This window comes from Eulemur rufifrons, chromosome 11 (genome assembly GCF_041146395.1).
Source record: "Eulemur rufifrons isolate Redbay chromosome 11, OSU_ERuf_1, whole genome shotgun sequence".
NCBI lineage: Eukaryota > Metazoa > Chordata > Mammalia > Primates > Lemuridae > Eulemur > Eulemur rufifrons.
In genome coordinates this window covers 12,880,022-12,905,704 of record NC_090993.1, presented here as the reverse complement: position 1 = coordinate 12,905,704, position 25,683 = coordinate 12,880,022, and the positions used below count along the sequence as shown (strand labels likewise).

General features: G+C 55.0%; 1 protein-coding gene across 1 annotated transcript; it reads right to left on the bottom strand.

Moving 5' to 3' along the window:
• Positions 1–891: 891 nt before the first annotated feature.
• Positions 892–11,458, bottom strand: AGT (angiotensinogen). The gene is made up of 5 exons (XM_069484578.1): positions 11,387–11,458; positions 7,440–8,298; positions 4,017–4,284; positions 2,432–2,576; positions 892–1,677 (listed from the first exon to the last, which is right to left on the bottom strand). Exons 2-5 carry the CDS (start codon positions 8,266–8,268, stop codon positions 1,486–1,488), a joined length of 1,434 nt encoding a protein of 477 aa, XP_069340679.1. The 5' UTR covers positions 8,269–8,298; positions 11,387–11,458; the 3' UTR covers positions 892–1,485.
• Positions 11,459–25,683: the final 14,225 nt, after the last annotated feature.

Below are 25,683 nucleotides of genomic sequence, written 5' to 3'. Positions count from 1 at the left end.
AGAGGACGCGCTGTCTTGGTGACGCGGAGGCAGGGAGGTGCGTTCAAGGTCAGAGCGAGACGCTCGGGCGTGCGGGGAGGCTGGGACCTGGAGGGCTGTCGCAGCAGGTCCCCTCGGCTCTGCACAGTGGCCGACGTACCGCGCCACTTACCTGCTTGTTTCAGTGTTTGTGGACGGGAGGAAGAGCAAGTGCTTCACGGACATAAGGCAGCACCGTCATTGTCACCAAGTGACAGCAACAGGCCTGCGGGGAGCCGCCCTCCTCCCCTCCCCTCCCCCTCCCCCTCCCCCTCCCCGTCCTCCCCCTCCTCCTCTATTCTTGAGTTCCTCCTCCCGCTCCTCCTCTATTCTTGAGTTCCCCCTCCCACTCCCCCTCCCCCTCTCTGTCCTCCCCCTCCTCCTCTATTCTTGAGTTCCTCCTCCTCCCCCTCCCCCTCCTCCTCCTCCCCCTCGCCCAGGGTTTCCAAGCTGCGGGTCCAATCCCGTGGAAGGGAAGCAGGCAGGGACACTCAGGACACGGAAAGGAACCTGCCAATACTTACCCGTGATGGCTCATTTCCGTCTTCCACTCTGCACGCCCGGGACGAGCGGCCGTCTGACCCCGTGTCACCGGGAGGGAAGACGGGCCCCTCTGCCCACTTCCTGTCCCCGGTGCCACGTGGGGTGCAGCCTCCCCGGGCCCTGGCCCCGCCCGTCACACAGGTGGCACCACTGCATACGGATGGACGTGTCCAGAGAAACCCATGACCTCGGACTTCTCCGAGGACAGCGCCGTGCGGGCCTGGCCTGCCGCGGGGACCACCCGCAGCCCCGGCGGGGCGGGCGCAGCCTGTCGGCTCGGCTGCGTGTGTCTGTTCTGCTGCTAAATGAAAGATAGAACTTTTTGGCTCATTGTTGCAAAACATTTATTACTAACACAAGGGAGGGATAACCAGCCACGGTTTCACATTCTAACGTAAATTCAGACGTTTGCGTCTTTCGTGATGTGTTGTTGAAAAATCACAAATATCTATGAAAAAAAAAACTAAAGCATTGTGGAAACTGCATGAAGGTCATAGTCTCACATTCATTAAGCTAAATACAAACCAAGGCAAGGAAAAAAATGTGTACTTTAATATTAAAACCCAATTTCTCTTCTCAGCTAAAACGGGAACACTTTTTGGTTTCACAAACAAGCTGGTTGGACCAAATTCCTTCTGGAACAACAGTCCTGTGCGAAACTCCAGTTCCTGGTCCCCACCCCCATCCTCCAAATTGAACCCAACCACCCGGGAGGCTGTTTGTGCCGCCAGGATTCTCTGGCTCTGCCCGGCACCACCGTCACCAAGCACAGTCGGCTGCTCTCCAGCTCGGCGGGGACGCGGTAGAGAGAAAGGTGGGAGACTGGACAAATCGCTGGCCGTGCCCCGGGTGGCCGCCCGCCGCTGGCCTTCGTCCCAGCGGCGAGGACAGAGGCCCTGCAGGGCCGCCCTCCCGGGCCTGGCCTCACGCCACGCTCAGCGGGTGGGTCACGCGGCCCAGGAAGTGCAGGGCGGCGGCGTCGCGCTCGTACACGGCAAACAGGAACGGGCTGCTCAGGGTCACCTCCAAGGCCTCGGGCCCGCCGGGCTGCTGGGCAGACTCGGTGGGCTGCTCTCCGTCGTCCGCTTGGAGTTCAAACAGGACGCTGTTCCCCACCTGCAGGCAGCAGCACTGCTATGGCACCCGGGCACAGCGGGCACAAGAGGGCTGCGCTCGCTGTCCTGGAGGGGGATGTTTCTCCAGCCTCCCGGGAAATGCATAGCACACTCATGCCCCCCAGTGTAGACAAAGGTGTGCTTGTGTAGACGACCCTTACTCGCCATCCTGGCCCAACTCACTGACGGCTCCTCCCCAACAAGCACCTCACACTCTTGTCTCCACCCTGCACATTGCTGTCCGGGGTGGGCTTCCTGGCTCCCTCCGCTGTGGCCCCCCAGCGCTTAGCTAACTGAGCACAGAGGGCCCACAGGGTGCCCATCTGTCCCCTGCACCCAGCACAGCACCCAGAGCACCCAGGTATGTCATGGTAGGTGCAGATGTGCGTCACTGCACAGGGCAGAGGAACAGTCTGTCTGCTGCGGAGCATTTCCCCGAAGAAGGGGCTCGGGCCTGGGGTGCTCTCTCCCCTCCTCCCAGTCCCACCCCTGCGCAGCATCCAGGGAGGACGCCAGGCGGGAGGCTGCCAGGCCGAGCACACGGCAGGAGCCGGGTGGGAGGGGTCTGCGGCTCTGCACCTGTCCCTGGAAAGACCCAGAAGGCTCTGGACGCTTCTCCCCCACCCTTGGCCCTGTTCTCTCCCTCCTGTGCTGCGGGCCCCACACGCGGCTTCCTCTGTGTCCCTCCCGTCGGCTCCTCCCACCCTGAGAACACACAGAACCCGGCCGGACACACACACGGACTTGCACGGTACCTTTCCCACCCTGATGTCGGCACCACTGATTCTGCCCAGGTTCGCCTTGGCCCCCAGCAGCGTGGGCAGCTTGGCCTGGGCGAGCAGGTCCTGCAGGTCGTAGGAGCTGCGCAGCACCAGCTGGGGCACGGTCACGCGCATGGCCCTGCGGAGATGACGCTCCGTTAGGAAGGTTCCAGAGAGGCTTCCACCGTGACTCCTCAGGCCACACAGCGAGGGAAGCCATGAGCCACCAGGGAGCCGGTGGGCGTGTGCTCCTTGCTCCTGTCCCTGAAGAAGGGGACACTTGCCCTTCTCAGCCCGTTAGGCCACCCTCACCCTTGGAAAAAACTTCAGCAAAAATACAATTAAAAGCCCTTCACGCCATTTGCAATACTACGAGGGCATAGAACGTTTCCCAGTGGTGACCTGGGGCGATTAGCTGTGAGCAGTTGTCTGTTCTTTGGTCCATTCTCTTCTTAGGTTGACCCTATTGAAGGTGTGTTACCTGAATAATTTTAAAACTGTTATTTTTTAAAATAACGCACTGTGTCTCGCTAGCTCCCTCTCGCAGAGTTCCCAATGGCAACACAGCCAAGGAAAGGACAGTGGCACAGTGCACAACCTCAGCCTCTGCACTGGGCATGCCGCTATGTCGATGCAATCGTCATAGACGGCCTCTTCCTTCTGATGTCCCTTGGAGCCCGTGGACATCTCGGTGGCAGAGCCACGCCTTGCAAGAGTCGCCGCGGGCCCGTGTTCACGACAGGCAGGACGCGGAAGCACCCGCGCGTCCGTGGGTGGGAGAGTGGGTGACGGAACGTGTCCTGTCCACACGGCAGATTCCGCCTTAGAAAGGAACTTCCGACACGTGCTACACCCCGGACGAGCCGCGAGGACATTCGGGTTGCCGGGGCTGGGGCAGTGGGGACGGGGAGCTAGTGTTTAGTGGGTACAAGAGTCTCAATTTGGGAAAACGGAAAGTTCTGGAGCCGGATGGTGGTGACAGCTGCACAACAGTGTGCGTGTACTTAGTGCCACCGAATGGTTAAGGTGGCAAATTTCAAATTACGTCTATTTTACCACAATAAAAAAAAAAAACACTTAATAAAAACGGGAGTTGACATCAGAAAGCCGCCCGTTCCCTGAGTGTCATCGGGAGCAGGTTCCAGGCCTGACCCATCCGGACCTGCCGCGCAGGGCAAATCCGGAGCCCCACCGAAGGAAATTGCTTGTTTTTGCCAAGAGGAGCCAACCACACCTCCTTGGCCTCTCCCAGCCTCCGACGGCGGGTTCTGGATCAAGGGAAGCTCCCGTGTGCCGCAGATGTGCACGGGGCGGGCGTCCCGAAGGCCAGAGAGGGGACTGGAATGTTCTCCCCCCCTTCGGAACTGTAGGTAAATGTAAGTGCAGAAAAAGCATCTCCCCCCCCCCCGACCCCGGCCCCGACCTCGCCTGCACGGGAAAGACACAGGCCAGCTCCAGAGCTCAGCCGCTCTGTGCCCCGGGCTTGGCCAGTGCCGGACGTGTGTCACCCGCCTCCCCACCCTGGGCCGATGGACAGCACAGCTGCCCCACTTTCCAGGGGAGACCCGGAGCCTCCTACCGGGGGGACAGGAGCTTCATCCGGCTGGAGAAGTCGTGCTGGAAGACGAGCGCCTCCACCGTGTCCAGGTGGGCGCCGCCGAGCGGCTGCACCAGCAGCAGGCAGGCGCTCTCGCCGAAGGGCACACGAGTCACCGAGAAGTTGTTCTGGGCATCGCTCCAGTGCTGGAAGGTGCCCGTGCCGGAGAGCATGGGGACAGACACCGAGGTGCTGTTGTCCACCCAGAACTCCTGCAGCCCGGGCAGCAGGGAGAAGCCCTTCATCTTCCCTGAAACCCAGACAGAGACAGGGAGGGAGGGGTCAGCCGGGCTGGGGCAGGGGCTGGGGGACAGCGCAGGGCCCTCTCCTGTCCCCTCCCGCCTCAGCCTCCTTCCCTGGCCTGGCCCGGGCCCTCTGCATCCTCCTGGCCACGGGGCCTCACCCGCCCCGGAACCCCGAGTGTGGCTCCTCCTGCAAAATCCAGCCCTTGGAGTTCACTGAGGCAGCCCCAGCCACCAACTGCGGATGACACGGGACACGCCAGGCACTGAACCTGAGGTTTTGCATCTGTCACCCTCAGGGACCCACCCTGCTGGCACCTGACCTGGTAAACTCAAATCCAGGCCTATCCTTGTCTGAAGGCTGTGGTTTGCCGTACTTGTTCATTTGTTTGTTTTCTTTAATGAGTGTTTGAGTGGTTTTAGGGTCACAGCAAAACTGAGCAGGGCTCAGTTGAGTACAGGGCTCCCACCCAGGCTCAGGCCCCCCACTGCCATCCCGCACCAGAGCGGCCCGTCTGTTCCAGCTGGGGAACCGGCACTGACACGCCCTTGTCACCCGGAGTCCCCAGTTTCCTCGAGGGCTCCGGGTGTCGCGCAGGCTACGGGGCTGGACAGTGCGGGATGACGCACATCACCACTGTGGGTTCCACACAGTCCTCGGTGCACACTCACTTTGTCATCTGGGTCCAGCCCCAGCTGTGGCGGAGCCTGTGGCTGTCCTCTGGGCCCGTACAGAGCTGGCCACGCAGGCTCTGGGGACAAGGGCTCCACTTCTCAGCAGCCCCTGCCCCTAGGGACAGTCACACGACCTCGCTGTGACCCTTGGGTTTGCCCTGGGCCTGGGGGCAGGGGCTGGCCTCTGTGTCCCCCCCCGCTGGCAGGGCTGTGGACTGCGTGAGCGCGGGGGTGGGGAGGGAGGCCAATGGCCGAGCCGAGCGGCCTGCGGGTCAGACCACCCGGGGACGGGACAAACTCGTGTTCAAGCACTGTGACTCCGGCCTCTCCCCACAGCAGCCGGCCCCCTACCGCGACCTTCGCCAGCACACTGCACCCTCTGCCGTCCCCTCACTCCGCGTGCAGGGCCCATTTGCGGCTGTTCTTAGCAGAACTGGGTGAAGTTGAGCAGAGACCATCACGGCGCAGTCCCCTGGGGACGCGGCCCTGGGGAGTCTCAGGGGAGGGTCGAAAAGAGTCCATCTCCCTTTTTGCTGACTCAGACGTCACCGACGTGAAAGCAGGGGACAGCTGGAGGACACAGTTCCTGGCAGGGAGGACCTGGACGCGGTCCCCACCCTGGGTCCGGGTCTCGTGAGAACGCAGAGGCAGACCCCGTGTCTCCCTCGTCCACAGCGCGCCCTGGCAGGCAAGAGGAGGGTCCCTCCTCACACCCCCCCGTGGGGACCTTGGCGCTGGCCCACCCTGCCTGGCCGGTGGCTTTTTAGTTTAGAGGGAAAAAAGGACTAAACGCTTTTGCTCCAACAAGTTAAAACAGGAACGGGAAGCCGCCGCCCAAAGGACATTGGGGTCTGAATGCAGGTGGCGGCCGCTCCCCACCCCCACCCCGAGGGGGAGCGAATCTCTCCAAGTCCGCAGCGTCACGGAACCTGCCGGGGTTCCACGTCCCTCAGCGGGACGGCGAGTCCCGGGCGAAGGGCGCCTGGAACTCATCGGCTCCCACACCGCGGTCTGTGCTAGTGGGACACGTCCTGCTGTCGCGGGATGGAACCAGAGCTCCCAGGCCGCGTGGGCCGCAGGGCGCGTCTCCGTTCGACGGGAAAGCGAGGCCGGGGAGGGAGGGCAGGGCCGGACGAGGTCAGCACAGAGCGAGGCGGGGGTGGCTGCAGATCAGGCTGCCTTCCGGGTCCTGATGGGGTTCGCATTTTTCTTCTTCCTCCTCTTTCTCCTTCTTGCCCGGCTCCGCAGTCCGGACCTGGTGGCCAGACGCTCCCCCAAAGGGAGACCCCATTTCTGACGCCAGTGGCTCTCTGGCCTTTGCCTTTTGGGGGTACTCATCCCTCGGTGAGCTCTCCTCCTCCCGGGGCTCCTCTTAGGGACGGCTGAGCCCCCGGGCCCCCTCTGCCCTGCACAGGGTGCGGCCACCCACAGCGGGGTGACCTGTGGGCCGGCCCCTGTCCCTTGACGGGTCAGCACTGGGACCTGAGCAGTGCTCGGCCCGTCACTTTCCCCTGCCCCACAGGGGGGCCAGGTCTCCCCCTTTGTGGCTTTACAGGAACTTTGAGGGTACTATCGTGGTGAGAAAATCGCCGTGGGCTATTTCTAACCCCCCTCTGCCTCCACAGTCCTTTCCGCTGCCTGCCTGGCTCCCTGCCCCCCAGGGGCTGCACATCTTCCTGGGGGACCCCCACACTGGTGCTTGTCTTCCCAGCCCCACTCCCCGCGCGGGGGCTTCGGGCCTTCCCCGCACGCTGGGGTCCACTGGCCGCGAGAACCCGGCGGGGCGCTTTGCCGGCAGCTGCGGGCCCGGGCACATCCGCCCTGGGATCTGCCGCCCCGGAATCTCCACCATCCCGGGGCCAGGGCCTGCACAGCCTTCCCCTTGCCCCTCCAAGACGCCCGGCTCAGAGTCTTGTAAACAGTAAATCCTCCACGAGTATTTGTTGAACAAATAAGCAATTTTCATAATAGGATTTTTGTCAAGACTCCCTCCCCTGCAAAAGGGATTTGAGCAAGCTAATTGGCCATTTCTGCAAGGGCCAGCGACGCCAGTCCTTGACCTTCTCAAGAGACGCAAACCCGTCCCTTCTGAGCGTAGAGCGGGGCCGTGGGGCGAGGGGGCAGTGGGTTTGAATCCTGGGACCCCCCCATGGTGGCTGTGCCGTCCCGAGCAAGGCACTTTGTCTCTGGGAGTCTCTGTTTCTTCACGAACACCTTTCACTGCGTCGTGAGGGGATTTAATGACGAAAGCAAAGGACACGGTGCAGTGACAGCACGTGACAGCTCAGGGCGGGGGGTGGGGGGGGTCAGGCACCTCCCCTGCTGGAGGGGTCTCCCTCCGGCGCATCCTCACGCCCATGCCCCGCCCACCCCAAGGCCGGGCCGCTTGGCTCAGCCGCACTTGGACACTGGTCCGCAGAGACAGGGAACGGCCACCCTTGGCCCCGCCGCGGGGCCGGGGCCGGGGCTGAGGAGGGGTTTGCCTTACCTCGGAAGTGGACGTGGGTGTTGAAAAGCAGGGTGCCGTCGGCTGCGACTCCCGCCGGGCCGTCCATGCTCCAGCCCGTCACTGCCTGCATGAACCTGTCCATTTTCTCGGCGGCGAGCTCCGGGTCCGTGGAGAGGTCCAGAGAGCGCGGGAGCACCACGGGGGCGAAGAGAGCCAGGCCCTGCACGAAGGGCTGCTTCAGGCGCACGCCCGGGGCCGTGAACAGGCCGACCACCGTGGACAGCAGCAGCCGGGCCCGGCCGTCCGCCCCGTCCTGGGCGACCAGCAGGCCCTGGGTGGCCCGCAGGGCAGAGAGGACCTTGTGCCCGTCCAGCCGGGAGGTGCAGCCCCGGTCCTCCCCGGGGACGCCCAGGAGCGCCTGCAGCTTATGGGCTGTGGGGTCCGAGGCGCCCAGGTAGAAAGAGGCCAGGGTGCCGAAGACGGCCGTCGGGGACAGCAAGAGAGCCCCGCCGGTGGCACTCCCCGACTCGCTGAGCATCTTGTACATGCGGAAGCCCAGGAAGTTGGCCAGCATCCCCACCGTGGCGGCCCTCAGCTTGTCTTCAGCCTCAAGCCCCTCGGCGGCCAGCACCAGCTGCTGGCGCAGGGCTCCCTCGTCCAGCGGGGCCGTCTTGGCCTGAATCGGGGCGGGAGTGAAGGTCGGCTCTTTGAGGGTCTCCGGGGTGGATTTCTCCAGCTGCTCACAGCTGCTCTTGCTGTAGACGAGGAGGTGGAAGGGGTGTATGTACACCCGGTCCCCGGTGGCCAGGCCGGCCCAGGCCGCGAGGCAGAGGACAGTGGCCCTCAGGGTCACGCCAGCAGGACCCATCTCTGACCGTGGCACTCACTTCTGCAAACCCTGTAGAATCATTTGCAAAGGGTGAAAGGGGATTATTAATTAACCGTTAAGAGCCCTCCAGCCAGACTTCTAGCTGTCCCAATACTCCCTGCAGCCATTTAGCCCAGGACAAATCCATCCTCGTCTACAAACACTGAAGAGAGAAAGGGGTCCCAGGCTCCGTGGCCAATCTCTGACCCAAGTGCAGAAAGCAGCGTTATGGGCTGAATCGGGTCCCCTCCTGCTCAGCCCCCGCTCCCCGCAAAATTCACGTGTTGAAGTCCTGACCCCCAGGGGACGCGGGTGTGTTAGGAGACGGGGCCGCCAAAGAGGTGATTAAGTTAAGATGAGGCCATTAGTGTGGCCCCTACTCCAATATGACCAGTGTCCTTGTATGAAGAGGAGATGGGGACACAGACACACAGGGTCGAGCATGTGAGGACGCAGGAGAAGACGGCCCTCCCACAGCCCCGGGGAGGAGAGGGGCCTCCGGAGAAAGCAGCTCTGTCTAGCGTTGATCTCGGGCTTCTGGCCGCCAGCACTCCCAGATAATCAATAAACGCTGAGCAGCCCTCGGTGTGTGGCGCTCATCGTGGCAGCCCGAGCACAGTGGCTGAGCGCTCTCCCGGGGGACCCAGGTGTGTGCCAGTCGGGAGCCTTTGTGGAAGCCTCCCCGCCCCCTGAGATGATAACTCAACGGCTTGGGAATGGGTTTGTTAGTCTCCCCTGTGGTCCTCACGTGCAGCCAGAATTTCCCACTGTCCCAACCCCAGACCCGCTCTCAGCTGTGCCTGCGTGGCGCCACCCCCCGCGGAGCTCCGAAGTCCCACCGGCCCGGCTCGGCGCGCCCACCGGCAGTCGGACGCATCCGTCTATGCTGGGGCCTGGCATGGATGTTTTCTTAAACTTCTCAGGTGACTCCGACGTGCAGCCAGGGTTAGAGCCCCTGCCCTGGACACAGGTGGCCAGGGTGGCCAGAGGAGCCCCGGCACCCCACTCCCCCCAAAGTCCTGCGACCTTGCTCCTGCCTCAACTGTCGCAAACAGCACGGCGGGAGCCGGCCCGAGACCCTGGAGGAGAAGGCTCTCGGGCTGCCCTGAGAATCCATCCCGTCTGGCTCCTCTCCGCAGAGGGATGAATGTTCCTTCTGTTGGTTCGTTCAATTCCGACAATTTGTACCACGTCTCACTCACTTCTCGTGGAGGGGGTGACCGTATTACCCTGTCACTCCTCAGCCTTCCTGCCCCCCGTGCTGATCAGGGCTGTCGTGGAGCTGTGGTCTGTCGCCACTCGATGCCTCCCCTAAGCCCACCCAGCCACCTCTCCTGCGCTGGCACCCAGGCGGGTCCCCACACCGCCCTCCACACGGTGACACCACTCAGGTGCACAGTGTCTTTCGTCCTGCTCTGGTCTTTCAGTGGCCAAAGGGACTTTGACTGGTGACCTCGGCCGCCGTCTTGCCCAACCTCCCCGTGTGTTGGCTCCATCCGCTGTCCACATGCAAAGCTGGTGACCAGGAACAAGGGGACAGGAGAGCCTCCCCGCTCCTCGCAGGCCTCCTTGCAGAGAAGCCCAAGTTGCAGTTCATGCCCGACCCAGACAGTGAGACCAAGCCACGGCAGCAGGGACGCCCGTGGGAACCGACTGCGGGGGGAGCCCCCCCCAACAGGCCCGGGGCCATTCTGCGGCAGTCTTTGTTCTCAGCTGTGACCTGCTGCTCCCAAGCTGGTCTAGGTGTGCGCGCATCGGGGTCCTGAGTGTGACAGTGACGGTGCTCAGCGTGGGGGCCCGACACCCTCCCCCGGCAACCCCCCTCCAGCACCCCTTCGCCCTCCCTCTTCCCCAGGTCCCTGCTGTATCTCCCTCCTCCTGGCTCCTAAAGGCGGAGGGCGAGGGTAACAGCTCCCGCTTCTGTGACGCCGCCACCAGCAGGCCGCTGCTCTGAGCCTTTCCTGTGTCAGCCCGTCAGGTCTGCACAGCAGCCCTCACCTTCCCCGCCGACCCTGCGATGCCACAGGCCCCCTGCCACGTGCCCCGCCACGCCGGGCACGCTTAGCTCTCCTGTCCTGCTGGCTTTTATCGCCTCACTGCACCCTGCATGATTTAGTTGCGTATTTATTATGCTCCGTGTCTGGTCTGTCCCCTCCCGTGTGAACGGAAGCCCCACGAGAGCAGGGCTCCCGCCGTCTCGCTCACTGACACAGCCCACGTTCCCAAGACAGTGCCTGGGAGGCAGCAGGTCCCGGATGTGTAGCTGTTAAATGAATTCGTTGATGCTGTTTTGCAGAGGAACAGAGAGGTCCAGTGATTTGCCTCAGGTCAAACAGCAAGTAAGAGACAGAACTAGGACTCGAACCTAGAACCCCCCCAACCCCGACTCTGGTGTCCACATGCTTGAGTACCAAGCTATACTGCTGCTTAAAAAAAATGAAAATCTGCCTTTTCAGCTTAACCTCAAGTTTAGAAACACTTTCACGCCATATTAGTTCTCTTAGGTTATACTGCAGCCCACAAGGGAGGAAGCCCAGGCACTGTCATTAGGCCCGTTTTATAGACGAGCAAACAGGCAGCCCCGGGCGGGCAATCTGTCTCGGGGGAGGTGCGGTTGACCCTGGGGGGGACCCAGCGGGGTGGCGGGGGGCTGACCCACCCGGACCACCGCTTCCCTCCCCAGCCCCCACCTGCCCCAGCCTCGCTGCTCCTTCTGATGGGAAGAGGACCCGGTGGACTCTTGGCCACTGTGACCCTGCTCCTCTGCGTGTCCCCTGTGTCCCCAAGGGCCCCAGGTCTGCTCAGAGGAAGCAGGAGGACCTGACCGTCTTGCCCCGTTGCTAAGGAGGAGCGGTTCCTCTGGGGAGACTCGGAGTGAGGTCCCGGGGGGAGGCCAGCCCCCTTCCAGACGTCTGGTCTTGGGGGGCAGAGGCAGCTTCAGTGGTCACGTCTCCTGTGGTGCACAGTCACCGCCACCCCCGTCGCCCCCCTTGAGCCCAAATGTGGGGTAGCCAGCGCTTCCCCGCCACCCCCAGGACTCCCGGCCTTCTCCAGCCCACAGCTCAGCTGCGTGTGAAAGAGCCAGGCGGAGCAGGGGCCGAGGGGGTTCCCAGCTTACCTTCCACTCAGTTTCAGGACAAGGCAGCCGCTTCCTGGCCGGGCCACCGAGGCCCCGTTTATATCCAGGGGGTGGAGATGGCGCCGTTCCCAGGCCGCCCTGCGCACAGGCTGGAGGAGGGGGCGTGCATCACTTGGCCAGACCGCAGGCCAGGGGGACGGACGCCAGAAGCCACTCTCGCCCTGGGACCCCTTCCAGGACGTCACGCTGATCGATGCACCGTTTCACTGCTGCACAGAACGCGCCAGTGCAGGGCCGGGTTACACATTTACTGAAGTTTGCGGGAGCGAAGGCCACTGTTTCGGGACACCGGAGTGTCCCCTTAGTGGTGTGGCGGCCTGAGGCCACCCGCCCAGGCCTTCTGACCAAGCCCTCATGTGATGTGCTTTTGCGAGGCCACCTGGACGGCCAGCGGGGGGAGGAGGGAGGCCGAGACAGGACAAAGGGCTGGCTGTTCACACAACCTGGGGCCACTCTGACCCTGCCGCTGGCCCCTGGGGTGTGTGACCTCGAGCAGCTCCAGACAGCCATTAGGCGCCTACCCTCTGTGAGGGCCTCCAACAGGCACTGGGAGAAACACAGCACCGAGTGAAAAGCACCTTCTGGAAGCTTCCAATTTAGCTTGGAGACAGATAAACAACAACAGTGCAGCCAGATTGAAAGGCACAAACAAAATGCTTTCAGGCTGCAGAAAGCAGCAAGCCAGGAAAACTGGGGCAGGGTTGGGGGAGCATGTCCTTGGAGCCACACTCTGAAGCGACGTAAGTTGACTTGGAAGTTGCAGGAGGGCTTCTCGGGGGAGAGGCTGGGTGTTGGCGGCAAAGACCTGGCCAAACTGCTGCTGCGCCGTGCCTGCCACCCACGGGGACGGCGGCAGGGCCAGCTGTCGCGGCCGTCTTTCCTACCGAGCCTCCGGGACCCAGAGCTCCAGGCCGAGCTCTCCAGGATCTGGGGCTGACACCCCGGGGAAACCGGCTTCGCACCCAGATCCAGGGTGGGGGCCCTGATAGCAGAAGCCCCTGGACACCCTGCCGGGGGCCAGGCACTGAGGCCTCCGGGGGAGGGACTGATGGAAACAATGAATGAATGAAATGACGTCTTTGCGGCAACTTGGTTGGAACTGGACGCCATTGTCCTAAGTGAACTGTCTCAGGAAAGCGTTCTGACTATGCATTAAGCCTTACATAGAAAGATCCTGAAGTTCTGTTAAATGTCTCTAAATTTTGTCTGCATAAATGACCCCAAACTTCTACACTTGGAAACATTTTCGTTCTTTGGAATCTGTGCTTTCTGGGTGACCTGTCCTCAAACTTTTTGCTTGAATAAACTCTCTTTAAACTAGGTTCTGACCCTTTTGATTAGTTTAGGTTGACAGTGGTAAGTGCTACAGAAAATGAATAAGGAGTCCTTCTCTGCCTACGGGAGCCTCACTTTATTCAGTAAACTGATGGAACCACAGACCCATTCCCCAAAGAACACACAAACGCACTCCTGCGTGCAGTTTCACTCACAATTGCGGGGGCTCCACGCATCCCTGGAGGTCCCTGGGTGTGCAGTTGAGAACTCCTGCCCTGGACAGAGAGTGGAACAGGCATTTCCCCCTCAGGAAAAGCACATTCTGAGGTGTGTGTGTGTGTGTGTGTGTGTGCATGGTTTGCGCATGCATGTGTGTGATTGTGAGGTGGTGTGTGTGCTATGGTTTGGATGTTTGTACCCCCAAACCTCATGCTGAAATTTGATTCCAATGCTGAGGTGGGGGCCTAATGAGAGGTGTTTGGGTCTTGCGAGCAGATCCCTCATGAATAGATTAATGTCCTTCCGGAGGTGGGGACAAGGGACTTCCTTCTCTGTTATTTCCCAGGAGAGCTGGTTGTTACAAGAGCCTGGCTTCTCTCCCCCAGCGCTCTTGCATCCTCTCTCGCCATGTGATCTCTGCACCACCGGCTCCTGTCCACCTTCCGCCATGAGTGGAAGTGGCCAGAGGTTGTCACCAGCAGCAGACGTTGGCACCATGCATCTTGTACAGCCTGCAGAACTGTGAGCCAAATAAACCTCTTTTCTTTATAAATTGCCCAGCCTCAGATTTCCTTTATGGCAACGCTAAATGGACTAAGTGTGTATGTGGTTTGCGTGTGCAGTTTGTGCATGCATGCATGTGTGTTGTGGTGTACGTGGTGTGTGTGTGTGTGTGTGTGTGTGTGTGGTGGAGGTGGGACACTAAGGGTGCCAACCCATGTTTCCAGGCCATGCCCTGGTGCTCTTCTGCGGGGACACACAGCTGCCCTGCGTGGCTGACCTAGACACGTGGGGCTCCCAGCCGCTCCCTCCTTCCTCTCCCCCATAAACTAAAGGGGCTTGGACACACGTTGCCCGATTCCTTGCTCTGTCTTCCAGGCCTTCCCTGCCACCGTATGTCCCGCTGGCTTGCTGTCTCCTCTGGTCCCGGTCCCTCCTATGCATCCTCATCCAGGACGCAGGCCCCCAGCTCAGCCCTGGATCAATTCCTTCCCGCACCGGCTGGCTCGCTCCCTGGGGCCTTCAGATCAAAGTTGCCCTCCCCACCCTCCACCTCTGCCACCCCTACCTGCTCCCCAGGCCCAGGTCACCTCCCCTGGTCTGTCACCTTCTGCGAACTGTGCGCTTCAGGAGTGCTCCCTTCTTTCACGTCCTCGGGTCCTGAGAGTTCACTCACACAGCGATACAGCGTTTAGGACATTTGAGAGTAGGTCTTTGGGGATCACAACACAGGCTAAAGTTCACTGCAGACTTTTGCAAGGGGAGAGGCCTCTAGAAAGCCAAATTTCTTATAATAATGGCATATCACTGGGGAGAAAGTAAGGAAATAATCATTGCTAGATTGGGCCCAATAAAGAACGTCTGCTTAAACCTTTGGCAAGATTGGTTAAAAGTCCTCAATCTACTTCCAAAGCTGACTATCAGCTGGGTGGATCTTCTCTGTAAGACTTTAAAGCTCATTAAAATAAATGAGAACATTACTAGAGAATTTTTATCAAGAATGTAAATTATTCCCAGAAGGGGCAGCCATTCAAACAGAATCCAGGCTTTTGACCCAGCCCAGATGTAGGGCAGTTTGCTTCCCAATTGGTGCTATTTCTTGTGCATTCATTCCATCTGTGGCAGTTAGGGACAGGATTTATCTGTTGAACGAAAAGTCAATGCTCCACATAGAAACTAAGTAAGTCGTCACTCAGGATGGATCCGTGAAGCCAGCCAGGGCTGAGTCGGCAGGGCCGGCCCCGTGTGACGTCTTGGTCAGCCAGGCGCCCTCGGGCTGGTCTAGTTCGGGGATATTCTACTCTGTGGTTATGAGATGAGACTTGATCTAAACTAGAACTACTTTCCAATCTCCGGTACACTCACCCAGTCACGGGACAGACACACACAAACTCCTCCTCCAATGCAAAACCAAACAGAGCCGAGAAAGTAGATTATTTATTTACGTATATGATACAACCTAACTTGGAATCATCTGTAAGGCAAGAACGAAGAGTAAACGAAGGAATGGGGCTTTCATTTCTGCTTCCAGGGCAAAACTAGTTGTGTCAAAGGGGACTCGTCTGTGCCCAGATCGGAGCTGCTGTCCCACGGTGCCCTGTGGGAGGCTGGTGACCACTGACCGTCATTTACTGGAAAGCGGTGGGGGGCGGAGCCCTGTCCTGCATCCTACGATGGGTCCCTGAAGTTCTAAGTTTTTGTCGTCTGATGGGGACACTTCCCACCATTTCCGAGTCCTCACTGCTGTCCAACTGCACCAGCAGGGCTGGGACAGGCCATCCGACTTCTCAGTTGGTAGAACAGGCTCTTTAGGGAAACGTCTATTTCTTTCCAATAAACGGCTCTCAGATACAAACAATTTTCTCAGTTGGCTCACCAGGGCTTTAGACTCCTAGTAAATAAAACAAAAGAGCCCCAGCCCCCCTGTTTCACCAAGGGGAAACTGTTCCTTCTGTTTTTAATAAAATGTTTATTGTATTTAGTTAAGGTACACAACACGATGTTTTGATATACCCATAGATAGTAAAATGGTCACAAAATCCAGCAAATTAACACAGTCATCTCATATAGTGACCTTTTTCGTATGTGGCGAGAACACCTAAAATCTAGCAAAAATCCCGAGTACGACATTGTTGAGTGTGGTCGGCGTGGCGCACATCGGGTCTCTAGACTGTTCCATCCTACGTGTCTGCTGCTCTGTAACCTTTGACCTGCACCTCCCAGCTCCTCGCCTCCGCCACGCCCGGTAACCACTGTTTTACTCTGTACTTCCACGTGTTCACTTTTACTTTTTAGATGTCACGTGCCAGTGAGACCCTGCCGTCCTTCTCTTTCTGCCTGGCTTGCTGCCCTCAGCGCAGCGTCCTCCGGGCTCACCCGGGCTAGTGGCGCGTCCCCACGCTTCTGTCTCGAGGCCGGGGGTGTCCCCGCTGTGTGTGTGTTACGCTGGGGACCACGTCTTCCTCATCCGCTCAGCACTGGGCAGAGACAAGCTGTTTTCCTGTCTTGGCTGCTGGGAACAATGGGTTAACAAAAGGGAACCGGGAAAGGGAGAGCTTTATTTTCTGCTTTTGAGGAACCTGCAGACTGGGGAGGCGCCACCTTCGGTGCAAGTGAAACGGTGCCCTCCGAGGAACAAAGAGAAGCCTAGACACTCTATAAAAAGGAGAAATGTTACACATTTTTATAACGCTTGGAGAAATTTTCTTGGCACCAGTAAGGCTTCGGGGAACGGTGGGCACAACAGTCTGAGAGTCGCAGCAGGCTGTGTCCGTGGCCATTAGACAAAGCCGGTTTCTCGGTCGGTCTCAGCTGCCAGTTTGCAGAGAGTCACACTGTTGGAGCAATGGTTTGTGCCCTTTACCCCCTGACTCAATGACTCTGTTTCAGTTGGGAGTGACAAGACTGACCCGATTTGTGTGATCAGCTTTCCCAGGAAGGTGCTGACTTCGTGTCCTCTGGGTGAACACCCAGAAGTCTGTCCCTTCTGTTGAACCTTTTCGACACCACGTGATGCCCTGGGCAGTGCCCTGTGGTCCGCTGTTGGCTCAGATACAGTCAAGCGTGGGCCGGAGGAGAGCAGGCATCTGCGAAAACAAAGCTCTGGGAAAGTCCGTGAGGAGAGCGTGTTTCAGAATTTACAGCCACGCTGCCGGCTTCTCTCAGTCACCAGTGGCAGTTGTATAACTAGGAAATGGGCTGTGTGCCTGTCAATTTCAACATGAGCGGATATAATCAGTGAATCCAGTTTCATGTTCTTGTGGAAACTGGTGATAAACTTTATGCCTAATACTGCTGGATGCTGACACACACACACACACACACACACGCACACACACACCCATTTCTGATCCCTTTCTCCTTTTGTCACCCCCACATAGAAATTGAGAAAATGAAATACTCAATTTCCTACTCTTCCCTGTAGCCATTAGTGGTCAGGGAAGATAGTTCTGGCCAATGAAACATAAACAGAAATCCGAGAGAGCTTCTGCTGTCCTTTTATTGGCAGAGTCAGTGGCTCGGACTCGACCCCTTCTTCCTCCTTCAAATGTTGATGCAATGGCAGGAGACGGACCAGCTGTCTTGCAACCATGAGGCAACAAATGTTAAGGACCAGAAGCCAACAAGCTAAGGATGATAGAAAACACCTGGGCATTTGATTGGCATACAGAGCTATTTGAACCAGTACCCATGATTGATTGCCTACCTCTGCGCCTCTGCTTGTTGGAGCACTATTAGCATTTCCCAGCAATTGTGTGCAGCTGAAAATATTCCTGAGTAACACAACCTTTATTCTCACTCAGAGGCCAGAAGAGCATTATTCAAGGATTCAATTCCATTAAGTACAGTATATTTCCTACTGAATTTCAACCTCTTGGTAATGAGTTTTGCTTTTATGTTTGTTTTAGTTGCTTTTGTTTTTTAGGGGTCATCAGAGTGTAGAGTGTAACATTTGCCCTGATAAGTCCAGAGCTTGTCTGCAGTGCCCAGATGGGTTAATGACTCCAGGCCACGACTGGACGCAAGGCCAATGCCATGCCGTGCTTGGCTATTTTACTTTATTGTCTAACATGCTCCATCTGTAATTAACCCTGTGATGTGGGTCTGGCTGATTTTTTTTGCTTCCTTTCTCAGTAAACTGGGAAAATGATTCTCTTTTCTCTGTTCACTCCCAGGAAGTTTTATGGTTCCTAAGTCTGCAGGGTGTCAAGCTCCTCTAAGAAAACCACATATGACCCCAGTGATATACACAGAGCTTTTTATAACTAGGTAAAAGAAAAACTTTTCTAACATGCCTTCCGGGAGCTCTCTATTCATAGTAGTCCATGGTCAATCCTGACAAGTAAAGAACAGTTTTACGAAAGAAATAATAGAATGAATGTTCATCTATTCCAGGGATTGGCAAACAGCAGCCCGCGGGCCAAATATAGACTGTCATCTGTTTGTGTAAATAAAGTTTTATTGCAACACCGTCAAGCTCATTAGTTTATGAATTGTCTATGGATGCTTTCATGCTACAGCAGTTGAATTGAGTCGTTGCAACAGAGAATGTGCAAGTAAAGCTGAAAATATTTATTACCTGGCCCTTTACAGAAAAAGGTATGATCCCTAATCTATTCTGTTAATTCAGATTGTCAATGGCAGAGGTGTTAGATGTATACTTGGATATTGTCCTTTCATTCAAAACTTAGCTTTAGAAACATCCACTGTATTTATAGCACTTACATAATGTATAATTTTATTATTCCATTCCTATGTGAAGGGATGATTACCCAGGGAATTCAGAACATAATGACACCAAAATAGACAACATGTTTTATTAAATTCATAATGAAGATTATAGGCAGAAATAGTCCACCAATCTATCTGGACAATGGTTACAATTGCAATTACATTGTCACAAACTGAAAATCAATCTAAAAGAATATTGTTGGCAAAATTTAGATCGGCAAAATTTAGCCCGGGACATTGGGAACTATAGGGATTATAGGGAAGGAAACAAAACAAAACAAAAGGAAACTTTGGATCTACCCATGAAAGAAAATCCTCAGTGGCAGAAGCTCTAATCAGGAAAATCTGATGAGGGCAAAAGCTAATTGATTACTCAGATCTTTATTATAAATGGAAAAGAATTTATCCTGATGAAAATTACTTTTGAGAAATAAAAATGGAAAATGTTTCATTAATTAACTTTTAGAAGAATAAGAATGATTTAACTAGACTCTATAAAAATTGATTAAGAGATTAAATTGGCTTAACTGACTTTATTCCAGAAAATACTTTTCCAATTAAAATTCACCATTAGTCACATAAATCTGAGTAAAATATTCTTATACAAAAGGACACAGTCTCAGGTGTCCACGGTTGTTGGGGCAGGGCCTCCCTCGCTCAGGGGTGGCCTGGCCAGGCCCGGGTGCTGTTTCCGTGTCAGCAGAGTGAGGCCCCGTGACTGCAACGCCAGGAACACTGTTTCCAAGTCCGTTTTTCCCATTCAGACTCATTTGCACTTACGCTAGCGCAGCAGTATGTCCCTGATCCCAACTCTGTGTGTTTGTTTGCTTTGGCACTCAGGGCTGGGGACAGCCAACAGCAAACAGTTCTGCTCACCATTTAATCAGTTTAGATAAGAAATGGCTGTCCAAATGGAAAAATGTTGTCACCCTTTTCCCACCGAAGCCCCATAGTTTCGATGATCTAAATGCTGTCCTTGTGGGCCGGAGATGCTATCTCTTGTGAAAACTGAGTGCCAGAAATAATATTTATTTAATGTTCGGTTCATCCTCTATGGAAAACATTGCAAAGAAATTTGGAAAGAGAAATATCAGTGAGTGCCTTTCTCCTGCGAACGAGACAGACAGGAGAATTCAGAGCCCAGTGGGGAGGCCAGTCCTGGCAGGCTGCTAGGAAAGGCTGCTAGGACAGGCTGCTAGGACAGGCTGCCAGCCAGAGCCCTCGGTCACCTCCGGGGCCTCCTGCCAGCGATCACACGGGCACTAAACGGCTGAACATCCTGTCTGAACATTGGTACGAGAAGCGCCCACACCAGTTGCTTTGCTCATCTTAGTGATAAGAAGGACTGACCGCCTTATGAATGGTCCACTGGCACTTAGCCCGAGATGTCACACTACGTGCCAAGGTGGGACAGGGCTCTACCTGGTTTGCACTTACAATGTTTGAAAAGAAAACAAGAGCTTAGCTGGACTGACCACTTATATCACTTTATTATATGCTTAATCAACAGCACCAAGTCTAATGGGTGAATGAATCTCTCCTATTATCCTTTCCAAACACCTGTGCTCCACAACTCAGTCTTTTGTGTTTGTTATTGACACTGAATCAGGCGATTCCAGACACCCGCCCTACCCCCACCCCTGTGTCTCCATCTCACTCTCCCTCTCGTCTGTAGGTTCGTCCCAACCCCACTGCAGGACTTGGATGAGGAAAGCCAGACACTATGTCTCCCCAGCCCATCCCTTCTCGCCCACACTGTTCCCGCAGGTCTCCCAGTGCGTCCCGGAAAGACGCCTGGGCTAGCAGGGTGAGGAATAGGAATTTGGGTAAGAAATCTGGAAGTTCTCTGTCTCCTTTTCTCCTAAGGGGTCATGACAATGGCGACCTTCTGGAGTCAAGGTTGCCATCTCTGTTGTCTACACCGAGGATGATGAGCGATGGGATGTTCGGGTGAGGTGGCAGGAAATTAGCACCCCAGTGGGCCTTGGAGAGCCCCCAGATCACACCAGTGGTGCTCGGGGTTGACCCTGATGCCTAGAAAGGGCTCTCTCTCCTCCCAGAGTCCAGACGACAGGAAAACACACTGACCACAGCTCCCTGCTGCAGACGTGAATGACCCTTCCTTGCCAGGAATTGATTCTTTTACCCCTGTTTGGGCTCCCCCTACCCCAAGCCAGGGCAGGGAAACTGTCTCATAATACCAAGTCTCGTGCCAAAGTGTGCACACCGGGTGCCTTCCCCAGGGAGGCATCCACGCACCCGCCCTCACCGGGTTATTCCGTGATTGTTACCTAAAACCATCCGGCAGACTCAACAAATGTTTCCCAAGCACGGGTAGACAGACCACAGTTACAGAGGAGATTAGAAATGAAGCAAGAAAATAGTCTGTACAGCTTTATGCTGCTAAGTATGAAAACCCAAGTGAAGTGCACCATTTCTAGCAAAATTTAAATACCAACTATAAGCTCAAGAAAAAATAGAAACCTAAGTAAGTAACTAAGGAGGAACACAAAGTTCAGTCAAAGTTCTAGCTCCCCCAAAGGCACTATGCCTAAGTGGAAAAACAGGAAGTTTTAATCGCTTCTAAGGAACCAATAATTCTCATCTTTTGTGAAGAATTGTTGGGTGACTACTCGGTGTAAGGTGCTCACTCAGCCTGGGAACCATAAACTATCCGAAGTCTTCCTGCCTTCAAGGGTGTTAGTCACATTAGAGAGGTTGGTAATATCTGTGCAGATGAAGATGTCACCAGCGAAATAGTAGCTACAATGATAAAATGCTGCCCCTACTAAGGACTTCTGATGTTCAGATTAGCCTCCAAGCATTTCGTCTCTATGACCTCATTTGCATTCTCTGTAACAGGGTCGAGGCCAGAGAAAGGGGAAAAGGTTAGTGTGTGCTCTCAACATGCATTTGTTTCACTCTTGCATTATAATCTCTTTCATTGAGGTCAGGGAACAGACGACACATTTTCATATTCCCTGCAATCCCCGGGAGAAGACTTCCGGTCTCTGGGTGCTAGTGAGGACTGGATGAGTTAGCAATGAAAGCATTTGGCACAGAGCCTGGCACGCAGTCGGCCTGTGGGGGCATTAGCTGCTGTCACCCCCGAAAGCTCTGCCAGGAACGTGGTTGTCCCCCAGGCGATGGGCAAGGAGAGTCAGGTCCCCGTGGGGCTAACTTGGCTAGGCTAGCGGCAAACAAACACGCACCCGTGACCTGACCCTCCACCCCGACACCAACCCCCACGCCCAAAGCTGCTGCCTGGTGCGGTGTCTCACCACCCACCCCGCGGGCGGGCGCCACCCTGCCCTTTGGCCCCACTCGGCACTCCCGCCTGGACTTTCATCCACACTCAGCAAATACCTCCGGCCGTAACCACCCACTCCCCGCTCCCGGTAGTGTTCCCAGCACTAGTGCACACTGAAAGGACAAATACAACTTAAAAACAAGCGGCTTAATTCTCCAGTTTGAAAGTGAGGGAAGCTCTTCCTTCCCCTCCTGTCGCAGAGCACTTAGCTTGGGAGACTTGTGATTATCATTTCTCCTCTCTCTGAAATACATATAAAATCCTTCTGAAGACTAGACAAGACTGTCTTTCTCAAGGACCTGGGGGGCAAACATCCAGGGAGATAACGTCCCCCGCTCCTGGCTCCAAGCTGCAAAACTGCCTCCCGGGATAAAAAAAAGACGGGGGAAGTTTGTTTTTCCTCTGGATAAAGCCATGACGGTCATCCCAATTGCCAGGTAAAATCAGGATGAACTGTGTGCCACAAAGGGTGTGGTCGAGTCCTCTTACTTGAGGATTAATTATGCAACAGAGGGAGTGGCCTGAAGGAAAAAAAAAAAAACAGCAGAAATATTTTCTGGCTCTTTAACACATACTGCGCTCCTTTTTGAGAACCACAGCCTGCAGCCCTGGCAGGGTCCGTCTTTCGTCATTTGTGCAATGAGAGAAGGCCCAGCCCAGGCCTGGTAAAGGGAGGTGCTGGGTGGAGGTCACGAGATTGTCCTCAGCAGAGATGGGAGGGTCAGAATCATCAGCTGTAGCTGAACAGCAATCGCCTGAAGCTGAGAGCCCACCCTTTAAAGCTCTGTGTTTCTGCTTTATTAGGATGATGGCATTTCAGACAGGAGTCTCCATCCTCCTCCTTTGCAGGCAAGGTGATAAAATGTCTCTTTCCTTCCTCCTCAAACCACTTGTCCTCGTCCTCCTGATTCGGCTTCGTGGACAAGTGGCCGAGCTTTCGTAATAATTTCCGTCCATCTGGAAGAACACGTGGGATGAGCTGTATCCGCTCGGCTACAGAAGCAGGTGCGATTCCTTTCTGTCCTGGCGGTCGTCGGGCTCTTAGCGGATCATCCGCGATGCCATCACGTTCTGGTTTAACAGTTTTTCAGTGAGAGAGTGTTTTCTTTCCTTGATACCTTTGTGGAAAGGATTTCTGGGTTAGGAGAAGACTTTGTTTTTGATTATATTTCCCCAGCAGTGTCCCCTAACCGTCTGCCTAATGCAGACACAGCTCCCGGATGTCCCGTGGGCCGCCTACCCGGGCTCTCTGCTTCCCCTGGCCCTGTTCCATCTGTCATCCACGTGGCACACAGCCAGTCCTTTCCTCAGGATAAGCCACATCGTAGTCCCTCTCGGAGTGAGACTCTCCAAGGCTGCCCACTGCAGTTGGAGGAAAGTCCCGAATCCTTGCCACACGCGGTCATTTATGTGACCTGGCCCCTGCCCTCCTCTCTAAGACCCGCACCGTCCTGGTACCAAAGGCCCTTAAAGATCAACAGACTTTGGAAAGGGCCTTCCCTCTATCTGCATAAACCAGACAGACCCAGCAAAAAGAACAATGGACTTCCCTTCCCCTCCCAGTGATCTCAATGTGTCTCAGGAAAGAAGATCAAGAATGTAACCAGACCCGGCCCAATCCATTTTAAATATAATACATGTCTCTCAGGTTAATTTAATTTGCAAAGAATCATGTACGACACAATCTATTTCCCCCCATCCATTCATTCTCCCAAGTATCCGTTCATCTTCCCTAGCGACAATGTATTGCCCCGAAGCAGAATTACCTATATTCCTCATCTCCCCACCCCTCTAAAAGGAGGGTATATAAAGTTCTGGGATATTGGGTGGTCACTCCGTGATTCTCCCCATAGGCATGGTAAATAAACCTCTCTCTCATTAATCGGCCTTAATTGTGAGCTGATCTTTCCGCAAACCTGAGAACTTCAGGGTGAAGGGGACCTTCCCCACAACCCCACGCCTCTGAACACCGACACGCAGGACCATCCAGGGGAGTTTGCTGTTCCCACTACCCAGTATCTCCGTGCAGCGGCTCCTCATCACTCACATCTCGGCCCTAGTTTCACCCTCGAGAGGCCTTCTGTGATCACCCCCAAAGAAGTGCCCCAGCACCCTGTCATATCTCATCCCAGCGCACCACCCTAGCTTCTTTATAGGAGTATCATCACATGAAATTGTACTACTTATGTCCTGGTTTGTGTGCAGTGAACTCTCTGAGGGCTGGCCTTGTTCACTGCAGTATTTCCAGCACCCAGAACAGGGCTGGCCAGAGGTAGGAGGCAGGTCTCAAAACTCTGCTTCCACCAAGAGCAGGGAGGGGGAGCGGTGGGAACAACCCTGGTTTCTTGATGAAATACAGTTGACCCTTGGACAACACAAGGGTTAGGAGCACCACCCCCTTTGCGTTGAAAATTTGATTATAACCTTTGACTCCCCCAAAATTTAGCTCCTAATAGCCTAGTGTTGACTAGAAGCTTTATTGATGACATAAAGTCAATTAACACATATTTTGAATGTTATATGTATGATATACTGTGTTCTTACAATAAAGTAAGCTGGAGAAAATGTTATTAGGAAAATCATAAGGAAGAGAAAATATACTTATTATTCATTAAATGGGAGTGGATCCTCATAAAGGTCTTCATCCTTCTCATTTTCATGTTGCGTAGGCTGAGGAGGAGGAGGAAGAGGAGGGGTTAGTCTTGCTGTCTCAGGGGTGGCAGAAGTGGATGGAGATCCACACAGAGGTGGACCCTCACCGTTCAAACCCGTGTTGTTCAAGGGTCAGCTGTGAGTTCAGAGTATGCTGAGTTAGCACAGGGAATGCCGGCAGGTACCTAAAACCATTCTGTGCACACACAAGACAGGTGCAAACAAACAATTGATCTATTAAAAGTCAGTCCCCTTTTGCAAAAATTCCTTTTGATTGAAACGATACAACATTGCAAGTTCAACCCTTTACTGTGATTTCCAAATACATTTTTACATGTCCACCTGGCCAAAAAAAAAAAAAAATCATCTAAGGATTAAAGCTTGTGAAAGCAAATACCGTGAGAAATGCCAGAAGAAAACTTCAGTGAGTGCCTTTGGTTCCAAGGCCAGTTTTCTTATTAAGTGATTTGTTTGCATTTACCTACACCCCAAAGGCTGTTCTCATTTGCTACAATTTAATAAGTCACGCCAAAATGTCATCCTTGCTTGTTAAAATAGAAAGCACTTGAAGACTTTCCCCTGGAGAACTTGGCAATGAAGTTCAGAGGGGTGAACCCATCCAACCCTGTATAACTTACAGATGAATTTCCACAGCTGTTTCACCCTAGTCTCTGTCTGGTCACTACATCTGGTTGGATGGGGCCGCTGTGAGGAGGACTGGAGTCGTCTTCATCTCAGCTGGTCTCCCCGTTGGCCACTTCTGTGTGGCTCTCTTCCACCTGGAGACTATGTCTTAGACTTGTTCTGCAGACATTTGGAAGATGAGAGACCAGCCCAGAAAACAGCTTGGGCTCTAGTTTTGCGACACTCTGAAGCTTAACTTAATCCTCTTGAAGCTTCTCTCCCATCTACTGTCTTACGTTGGCACATGCATCCCTCCTCTCCCTCTGACAGCTGGTCCGCTAACACTCGGGGCCCTGGCACATACCGGAGTCTGTGTGTGCGTGTGCGTGCGTTATACTTGTTTTGTTTAAATCTCTATGTTCAGTTCACAATAGCCAACAGCCGGATGCGCCCCAAGTGTCCATCAGTAGGAAAATGCAAAAACAAAATGTGGTCTACCCACACAATGGAATATTGTTCAGCAAAAAAGAGAAGGAAATTCTGACACATGCTACAGGGTGGATGAACCTCAAAGACATTATTCTAAGTAAAATAAGCCGGTCACAAAAACACAATTACTGTATGAGTCTACTTATATGAGAGTCCTGGAGTCGTCAGATTCATAGAGTCGGAAAGTGAATGGAGGTTTCCAGGGCGTGGGGAGGAGGAGGATGGGGAGTTACTGTTCAACGGGCGCAGAGTTTCAGTTTGGGAGGATAAGAGTTGGAGATGAATCGTGGTGATCGCACACCAGTGTGAATGTGCGTAACGCCAGTGAATTGAACACTTAGATATGGTTAGGATGATAAATGTCATATTGTGTGTACTTTACCATAATTTACATATATACATAAATGATATCTATGTATCTCTATAGAGACAGATGGATAGATAGATAGATATAGATGTAGATCATCCCTACGTA

Coding starts and splice junctions, on each gene's coding strand:
- AGT (XM_069484578.1), bottom strand. CDS start 8,268: ATGGGTCCTGCTGGCGTGACCCTGAGGGCCACTGTCCTCTGCCTCGCG. Junction 4,285..7,439: donor CACCCACGTCCACTTCCGAG/GTAAGGCAAACC, acceptor TCTGGGTTTCAG/GGAAGATGAAGGGCTTCTCC. Junction 2,577..4,016: donor ATGAAGCTCCTGTCCCCCCG/GTAGGAGGCTCC, acceptor TCATCTCCGCAG/GGCCATGCGCGTGACCGTGC.